Here is a 9,816-nt window from a genome sequence, read left to right as displayed (position 1 = left end):
ATGTGACCTTTTTTTAAATTGCATCGATTCTGCTTTTTGATCTCCCTGAAATCTTGGAAATTTGCATTTTATCGTTAGAGAGACTAATCAAAGACATCTTTTCAAGAAATATTCTCATTGTGAGACGTAGTAACGTGGTTACGACGTCTAAAAACAATAAATGACCAAGTCTACCATCTCCAATTGTAAGAGAGAAAGGCTGGTAACACTATATGTTATATATTTATTTGTACAATACAAATATGTATAATATATATTGAGAGTAGCGGCTGCGGCGAACTGTAATTCTAATGATGAGGAATGTAGCTGTGCGAGTCTTGGGGACAAGCCGAAGGTAGCAAACTCGACGTGTCCTCATCCGTGGAACTGCACAGCATCCCGACTAAGGTGTAATCCACGAAAGGTGGCAGATCTAGATCAGCGACAAGAGTCTGATCGCCGTAATTGTTCACGATCCCATGAGTTGATCCGGCACTTGTCATCTGTGGCATCCGCTCGACAATCTCACAAGTATAATGGCAACGGTCGTTGCTAGGATAAAAGAGAGTCTCGGGGCTGTTTTGAGATCGGACGGACGTTTCCGTCACGTTCACGCCAACAGAATTGTGGAATAGCCTTTCTGCGATTTCTGGAATCTCTTGATTATCATAACTATTTTGAAGTCTGTCATCCAAGTTTAGCCTAGACGAGTTCTGATGAATCACGCGATTGTGCGATTGATTCTTGCTGTCGGCGTGCTCGAACATATGCTGATACCCATCGAAGGTATACGGCTTGTCTTGTTCGGAATTGCAGTTATGCCGTGCCGTATCATGCTGAGCCTCGTTCTTCGGTCTCTGGTAAAGATTGTATTCCGTTCTACCTATAATCGAGGATTGAGAACTACTGTTCTTGTAACACTCGACCCTGCGTGAGGTCAACAGGTCCTCTTCCTTGACTTCGAAGCCTTCCAAATGTAATCTGTTATCTTGTTGATTCTGAGACCAATAAGACTGTTGATGCTCGTCCTTTGCGCTTCCTTCGATGAAGCTCTTTTGACTTTGACTTTGACTTTGACTTTGACTTTGACTTTGCGATCTAGAATAACTTTGATAGTTTAGAGCATCATTTACAGATTGATTTTGATTCTTTTCTTGCAGAACGTAATGGTGCATTGGTTTTTTAGAAGGGAATCCATTGGAAACTTTCTCATGTTCGAAACCGGTAAAATGGAATCTTTCGTCCTGGGAGAGGCTTAAATGACTGCTGCTGGAGTCTTCGCTAAGAAACTGATTCCAGTAGGTTTGATCGTGCTGTTTTACTTCGTATTTGATGGTACCGCTACCGAGATCGAGCAGAGTCGGCGGTGAACGAGCCATGTCCTGGGGATTTGCAGAAAAATCCGGTCTCAATGGTTGATCCAATTGAAAGATCTCCTCCGGTTGAAAGAGATCACCCGTAAAGGGATCGCGTGGAAAATCGCTATAACTCTCCTGGGGAATCTGATTCGGCAGACAGTAACCGACAGTGTCCTCCTGCGGCGGAGCCGATGCGTTCTGCATCCAGTAAGATGCGTCTGTGGAGGACAATTGTTGGGGATATACCGTTGTCTGATGATGATGAGACTGCGGGTAGGACGGTATGTTAGTTTGTAGTGAACATATACACTCGAAGGGTGGACAGGAACATGAATATCCTACAACAGCATTGAAAGAATTTATATATTTTTTTTGCTACAGAGTAAAATATTGCCATTTCTTTTTATATATTTTTCAAACGGTAATTTTTGAAATGCAAAGCATTTGAAGCTAGGAAATTCCAATCATAAGCTGTGATTAAGGATGCGTTACAAAATCTTATTCATGGGATAAAATAGCATTTAATTCCGACCAAACGGAATAAAAGAAACAAAGCATGTCACCTCGGGCGGAGGTGACATGCTTGTCACTTTGTGAAACTCGCCGACATTCGTCGATACACATGTCGGTATACGTGTCAGTTTTTCGTTTTTCTTATATACAACATATTTGAACATCTCGATTGATGACATGTGATAATACATACATTCTACGTTTTTAATTGATAAGAGAGAGAGAGAGAGAGAGAGAGAGAGAGAGAGAGAGAGAGAGAGAGAAACTTAATAAAACATGAAAATAATAACCTTTGTCAGAGATCAATGGTGGTGGCTGCGTTGTTCTCGACGTCTGCTCGAGTGTGTCCGTGCTCGGTCTTTTAGTTCCTCTCAGTGACATCAACTTGAATGAGAAACACATATAATTAATGTAATATATATATATATAATTCTCTCGTCATAATCATTATTTCGCGTCTTTATCGATTGCAGGAAGGTAGAGCCCGAGACTGCAAAATCCGAGCGGAATCTCTTTTTTCTAGCACAAGTCCATTCTTTTTTCACTTATTATATTTATTATATTATTTTCTCAATTATTTTTAAATGTGAAACTAATGTTTCGCGTATAGTGTATACGATTGTGTTATAAATTAAATGGCAGCCAAAATCAGAATAATTCTTTTCCCGTCGAGATATAATATAACTGAAGAAAATACACATCATCCGCGAGATTTTATTCGGGGAATCTCGATATAAATAAAAAAAATTCGAAATTTTTCTCTTTTCCTTTTTTTCTTTTTCTATTAATTTCATTCGGATTCTATTAATTCTATAATAATTATAATTTCGCGCATAAAACGCGCAAAGTTGCGAAATACCTTGGAACCTAAGGCGGCCTCTCTTGCCAAAAGCACCGCTAATCCTCTAACCCTTCTGCCAGCACCTACGCTTCTTCTCGCTTCGGACGTAGACTTGGCTTCCGGTCGCGGATGGTCATGCTGGCCCTTGGCTTGAAAAAAGATCGCGTGCTCCGTATGCCGCCAAAAATGCGTCACGGGATAACCGCAATGCCCGCGACATGATAATATCTCTAAACGACCGGTACACTGCCTGTTAGGACACGGTTTGCCCTGTTGTTTTTTTCTCGCCTGTAGAAAAGTCAAAGTAAATTGCGAGGATCTCAACGAATTCGATATTTTATATTTTATATTTTATCTTATTATTTTACAACAACTTTATTTTTAATCCTTTAATTTATGAAGAATGTCGTAACGTACGTAATGTGTTGTGTTTAATTACGCGGAACAGGCTGCGTAAATGAAACGTTGAATTAGAAATACGGTAGATACAGGTGTATACATACGAGTATATACATAGTTTCTTAGATATACTTGTACACACGATGAGCCACGATTCGCTCGTCGCGAACAACGGTGGACGAAATTTTGTATGACAAAATAAAATAAAAATATCAGTGCCACTGGCCACTGTCGCGCGATACATTTTATTGTTAGATTTATGGTAGGATCGGGCGATTCAAAATTTGTTATTTGTTGTATTGTTATGTGTCGTTTACCTTATCACAAATCGCCGGTCGGAGATGAACTCTTCCACCGCCGGGCAGTATGCACTCCTGAGAGCACACCAAAACGCCCAGACAACTTTTCTTAAGGATGCTCACGTTGTGATTGTTGGTGTTTCTCATCGCCCAACCAGAGGCGTGTCTTCTCGCTTCCTCGCAATCCGGTCCGTAGACTCTCCTCACGTGTCCATCCGCCCATTCGCACCAAGGATCGTATTCCACTACCTGACGTAAAATTTCATTTTTTAAATTCTAAGAATACCACTTGGTCTCTATAAAGTTTGTACATTGAATTTTTCTATCCGGCCGTTTGTCTTGAAAAAAAAAATGAATATTATATATAATCGCGCGATACGATTCGTTCCGATGATAAATTCCACTGAGATATTGGAAAAAAAAGAAAAAAAGAAAAAAAGAAAAAAAGAAAAAAACTTACTCTCGGTACATTCGAATCGTTTATGTCCCATTCTTGATGAGGATGTTGCTGTTGTTGGTTGCCAGCGACAGTCGCTGACATCGTCGGCGATCCCACGCGACTTCTACAAAAACAGAATGAATTATAGATTTATTCGATAAAATATTTATTATAATATATATTTATATCGCGTAATTTTGTCTCTTTAAACTTGAACTTTTAAACTTCTTTATATTTGTTTGTAAAACTACTTTAGCAAATTGATATTTATATTTTAGAATATTATGTAATTGAACTATTGCGGTTTTGAAAGTCGATTTTGAAAGTTTGCAGTTTTTTTTTTTTTGTCCTTTGGCATTAAATTGTTCTTTAAAATCTAATCCAAAGATTAATTTAACATTGCGCAATCGTGATAGGGCCGTGTGGGACGGCAACTGTGGGATACAATCTCGATTTAAGGTAAGTACCTAGCCGTATCTCGTGCGGTGAACTTATGAAAGTTCGTGGAAGATCCTATGGCGCGACATGAAGCACATTCAACGTCTTTCCAAAATTCTTTCATCCGTATATTAAACTCGAATCGAAAAGATCGTATAACGATTCGGTATAAAACTATTCTTGAAATTTGTTAAATATTATATTTTTCAAGCTTATACAAGTTCCAATCAATAACAATAATGGATTGCGACGGAGTTGTTTTGTATTATTTATACAAGTGTGTTTTTTTGTTTCATTATTATTTCAAGCAAACCGCCATAATTTTGATATCGACTTTTTAGGAAGATTTGACATTGGTCCTTGCGAAATTTCACGAAAAAAATAGTGTGACAAAACATCAGAGCGCAAGATTATGTCTCCCATTCGCGTATGTACATTAATAATGAATATTAATTTGGTGTTAATTTGTCACTAACTTTTGTCATCCGGGTCTTGCAAAAAGAAAAAAAAATCTGTACATACATTTTGCTACAATTAGTGTATTTCTTCGTGTCAGCTTGCAAACCGGTATTTCCTCTGTCTTTCCTCTGTTGGCATTAAAGTCTACGCTTATGATCTGTGGTGGCATATGTAAGAATTTCTCGCCAAAAAATTAACCGAATATGCAATGACCGTATTTCATACAAATAGATGGAATATATCAAATAAATTTTTGAAAAAAATTACGAAATTCCTTTGAAAGAAATTCATGAAATTGTACGAAGCTACATATACATATGTACATGAGAGATATAATTCTGATATTGATGAATTATGTATTGATTATAGTTTGTATTGCTTTTTCTTAAAATCATATATATGTATTTACTGAGATTTAAAATACTATGTAAAACTATACAGTATAATTTAATTACAACAGATAATATGACATCTCGAGTAGAATAAAAAAGACATTGACACACATAGGGAATGTGATTTCTTTCATCGTTAATTTAGATATTGCGGATCCAAATTTTTAGATGTACCGAACCCGAAGAAAAATTTGCAGTCAGAATTTGCTTCATCTGATTCACTTGTCTTGTATGTATGTATGTTTGTCAGGAATTACGGAGCATTATATAATACAAAACGGTTTCGGCGTTTCGGCATTTTTCTATAAAGTTTATACAGGTTACGCACATCGTTTCTGCCAATTTTATCAAATCGCACCTGGATGTTTGTATTCTTAAGACACACTCGACACACTTAAGACATACTCGAGAATTCTTCATTGCTCGGAGGTCCCGTTTTTAATGTAATGCCCACCTCATGAATCTTTTTCACGCTGACACGATGAGTACTGAGGAATCAATTACTTGCGGGATTACAACGGCCGCTAATCGCGTAAAACATATTTACTACATCATTATCTCTGTGATGTAGAAACGACTGGTGGCATCACTTTTTTCATTGTATATTATAATACTCTCTCTCTCTCTCTCTCTCTCTCTCTCTCTCTCTCTCTCTCTCTCTCTCTCTCTCTCTCTCTCTCTCTCTCTCTCTCTCATTCGTATTCTATTAATATGAAATATGAAATATATATGAAAAAATTTCAATACAATTGTCGCATCTTTCATGTATATTGAGCATGCGGAACTAAACAAATTTCGAAAAAAAAATTTTTCATTTTAATTAATTACTATAGAAAAGTAATTCTTGTGGCAGTGGTAATCGTATATGTATATCTAACAATCAAATCACATCATTCTCACGATGGCATTAACAACTGCTGTTTGTTATCGTGTGTTCTATATCGTGCAATTATTCTTTCAAACATCTTTTATCGATGATTCGTTATGCATAGAGAGGAAAAGCAACGCGCAAAACGCGATTATTATACATTACGTTTACGTCAACGCTTCCTTCTTTCTTTCTCTCTCTCTCTCTCTTTCTTATTTGCCCTCGGAACGGCAAATCAGAATAGAATTGAGCTAAAGGGTACGAGAGAGGACGAGGACAGTGCTAACGGAGAAAAGAGCAAGCTTAGGTGAATGATTGCCCGGATCAGTGATAAAGTCATCGCCTTTAGCTCCAAGTAAGATGATACATCGGCGGACGATGGTGCGCCAAGATTGTCCAGAGTCGAAGACGTACGCACACGCGTGTGAACATACGCGTGCATCCCGAGTACCGTGATCCCAGAGAGAAAGAGGATAAAATAAAACGAGAGAGAGAGAGAGAGAGAGAGAGAGAAAACGTCTTCGTTGCTCTTTCGCGATGGTATGGGTGCGTTGAGAATTTCAGATATTAAAGTAGATACGCGTCACGACAAGGGCACTAAAATATCACGAAGGGCATACTGAAAAGGAAGAAATTTCTCCGTCTGTCTTCGTCCATTCTTCTTTCCTTCTTTCCTTCTTTGCCTTTCTCATTTCTCATCGCGTTTCCTCTCTATCTCTTCTCTTCCCTTCCCTTTCCTTTCCTTCGTTTGTTACTGTTTATTTCTGTTTCCTTGCTGCGTTTGGATCTTTCTGCAAGATTACCTTGCGAGTTAATCTTGCGTTTTCTAAACAAGTTAATGCTCCGCTTTTTTCACTCAAATTATTTTATTATTGTTGTTATCCGAAATATTATACTGATACTTATGTTGCCTGATTGATGGTTGTCTTCACGCTTTGCTCGTTTATTATAATTAACTCTTTATTGCATAAACCATATTATATATTTAAAATAAAAATTTAAGAAAGATTTTTTTGTGTACCATTTTATGCAAGAACAATTATTTATTGTGATAATTCTCAAATAAACCTTCGGTAACATACAATGTTCAAACAATTATACAAGTATATATATTTCATCACCGCAAGAAAAAGAATAAAACTTTTCTTGTCTCATTGTCTTCAGTTGAGAATGAAAAAGAAATGACAAAATTTTTTTTTTTTTTTGTATACGGCATAATTTCAATTACCTATATATACATATACATACCTATATCTTATACATGTATCTGTGTGTTTGACGCGCTAAATTTAGGAAAGCACGTCGTCTTATGATTAAGATATTTGTGGTATCTTATGAGTGAGATAATTGTTTGCAATTATTGCGTCGCACAATGTTACGATATTACATATACGAGATACATATTGAGAAATTCGTAACAGTAATCTCAGAAATTTTAGGGAATGTTGCGAAAAAGTTTATCGAAATAAGATTTTTGAAACCGATATCGATTAATTATATATTTTTCCTTACTTACATCGATATCAGCCATAATGAATTGTGAGATTCTTTCCAGTGCAGATTGCACGATACAAAATTCGCGCAAAATCTGTCATTCGAAATTGTTCGCTCCCAACTAATATCATTGAATTAATATCGCGAGTAAACTGTCAGCTTCCATTTGGTTGCTGTTGAATATAAAAGGATTCACAAGGAGGGAAAAAGAGCTCGCGAAGGGGACCGCGGGCGCGGGTTCAAAGGGTCTTTCGAGGCAGCGGACAGGAAGAGAGCGTTCTTGAGATTCGAGATAAAAGGGGATCGCGTTTTACATTCGTTTAATCTCTCTTTGAGGTGTTGGCCTGTCATCAATGGCAAGACAGCGATATATTTTTAATCGAGGTTTTCACCAAGACCATTACTATATTACTTTCACCTTGACAAATAGAATAAGCGTAAAGATCGAATGTCTATCTTATTAGACAATTTCCTGCAATAATTAGTAAAATGAGAATATTGTATTTGCTTCTGGAAATAGGTTTTTTTTATTCTTGTGTTTTTGTTAAATCGCCTTTTAATCGTATTATTTACCAAATATTCCGAGCAAGATTTTTTCTTGTTTAATTCCTTTTGTTTTAATCATCATCATGTTTTTCGAGAATATACGAATTATTTAAAGTGAAAGAAAATTAAAATTATTATAAAGAGCTTTGATAAAATGATAAGTATATCGAAGAAGCGTAACTTGTGCGCATTTGCGCATGATTTCATAAAATGCGCATGTGTAAACGAGAGATTTGTACAACACCTTGCATCCAATCAAGTCTCTCATGATACGCCCACGTACCAATGGCAGACCCGCAAAATACTCATTGATTAGATAGACTAGCTGCGTCTCTCTCTCTCTCTCTCTCTCTCCCCTCTCTCCCCTCTTTTCTTTCTTTTTTACTCCTCTCTCTCTCTCTCTCTCTCTCTCTCTCTCTCTCTCTCTCTCTCTCTCTCTCTCTCTCTCTCTCGCTCTCGCTCTCGCTCTCGCTCTCGCTCTCTCTCGCTCTCGCTCTCTCTCTCTCTCGCTCTCTCTCTCTCTCTCTCTCTCTCTCTCTCTCTCTCTCTCTCTCTCTCTCTCTCTCTCTCTCTCTCTCTCTCTCTCTCTCACTCTCTCTCTCTCTCACTCTCTCTCTCTCTCTCTCTCTCTCTCTCTCTCTCTCTCTCTCTCTCTCTCTCTCTGTCTCTCTCTCTCTCTCTCCCCAAAGAAAAAGAAATTAATACCAAATATAAAGATTATTCTTTGTATTTTTCAAGCTAGATACAAAAAATTCAATATCTTTACAAGAGTTAATGTTCACACACACATAAAACACACTTAACGGAAGAATTCGCTAAATTTGACGTATAATTTACAACTGTAACTGTAATTTTATATATCGTAGAAGAAACATTATAAATTGATGAAAATATACTGCTACTTTTGTTCGATTAATAAAAATGAATGCTCAATCTATGAGACGAATAATGGATATACTTACAACACTACCATAGTCGATGTTATTTCGTAATTGATATCTCAGTGCTTTGATCGCCAGCCACACGATAAACTATATTCGCGATCACTATAGACGTTCCTCTGGAGATTTATCACAACCGCGGAACGCGCCACTTGGGTCACGTGAATGTAGCACGAGGCAATTTTGCACTTCACTACGATCTAGACACAGTTTCTTGAAGCGACTCAAAATCTTGGAACATTTTAGTAACAATATCATGGAAAACAATTAATTGTTGAAAATCTATCATGTTGACAGTCGGCCAATGTAGGAAAGTTTGTAGATTCATATTGTGCGAGTTCTCAAGGTACTTATGATTTTCAAATTTCTCTTAATGAGAAGCGAATCAGTTGAGACTTTGGCAAGCGTTCGCAAAATGTCAAATGTTTGATTAATTTTGACGTTTGCTTGAGAATAAAAAGATGCGTGCCGATGCGTGGCGATGCGTGCGACACAACGTCGCTGTCTGAACTGGTGAGGCAACTATACCACGGTGCAAACTAGCCGAACGCCAGGCGCATTGTGCCCAGCAAAACGCGAGTATATCTTGGTTGCCACCATATGTCGGCAGGCACCGCCTATGGGAGTGGTCGTGGCTAACCAATCGCCGGCTGTTTCCCTTTCGAGGGTGCCTAATCGACGATAACAACCCCTCTCGGAATCCGCGGAGGAATCGATCACCGGAGGTGAGGTTCCTCCCTGTGGCAACGAGATTTTTGCCAAACATCGTGGTCCAAGATTCCACTGTTTCGTTCGTAATATATCAAAATTACGATTGAAAATAACCGCGAGATTACTCGCTTTTTCAAAT

General features: G+C 37.8%; 1 protein-coding gene across 1 annotated transcript; it reads right to left on the bottom strand.

The window, feature by feature from the left end:
* Nucleotides 1-169: 169 nt before the first annotated feature.
* On the bottom strand, nucleotides 170-9,148 carry LOC140671195 (transcription factor glial cells missing). Its single transcript, XM_072902372.1, has 6 exons — nucleotides 8,988-9,148; nucleotides 3,850-3,952; nucleotides 3,408-3,638; nucleotides 2,710-2,979; nucleotides 2,141-2,234; nucleotides 170-1,675 (listed from the first exon to the last, which is right to left on the bottom strand). Exons 1-6 carry the CDS (start codon nucleotides 8,996-8,998, stop codon nucleotides 288-290), a joined length of 2,097 nt encoding a protein of 698 aa, XP_072758473.1. The 5' UTR covers nucleotides 8,999-9,148; the 3' UTR covers nucleotides 170-287.
* Nucleotides 9,149-9,816: the final 668 nt, after the last annotated feature.

The sequence above is a fragment of the Anoplolepis gracilipes genome, chromosome 11 (genome assembly GCF_047496725.1).
Source record: "Anoplolepis gracilipes chromosome 11, ASM4749672v1, whole genome shotgun sequence".
NCBI classification, from domain to species: Eukaryota; Metazoa; Arthropoda; class Insecta; order Hymenoptera; family Formicidae; genus Anoplolepis; species Anoplolepis gracilipes.
Note: the sequence above shows the minus strand (reverse complement) of the source record. Positions and strands in the feature narration are given on the sequence as shown.

What these genes read in the sequence shown, in the direction of transcription:
- LOC140671195 (XM_072902372.1), bottom strand. An exon ending in ACGATTCGAATGTACCGAGA is followed by an intron (nt 3,639 to 3,849) that starts GTAAGTTTTTTT and finishes ATTTTACGTCAG; the next exon opens with GTAGTGGAATACGATCCTTG. An exon ending in AGGCCGCCTTAGGTTCCAAG is followed by an intron (nt 2,235 to 2,709) that starts GTATTTCGCAAC and finishes TTCTCATTCAAG; the next exon opens with TTGATGTCACTGAGAGGAAC.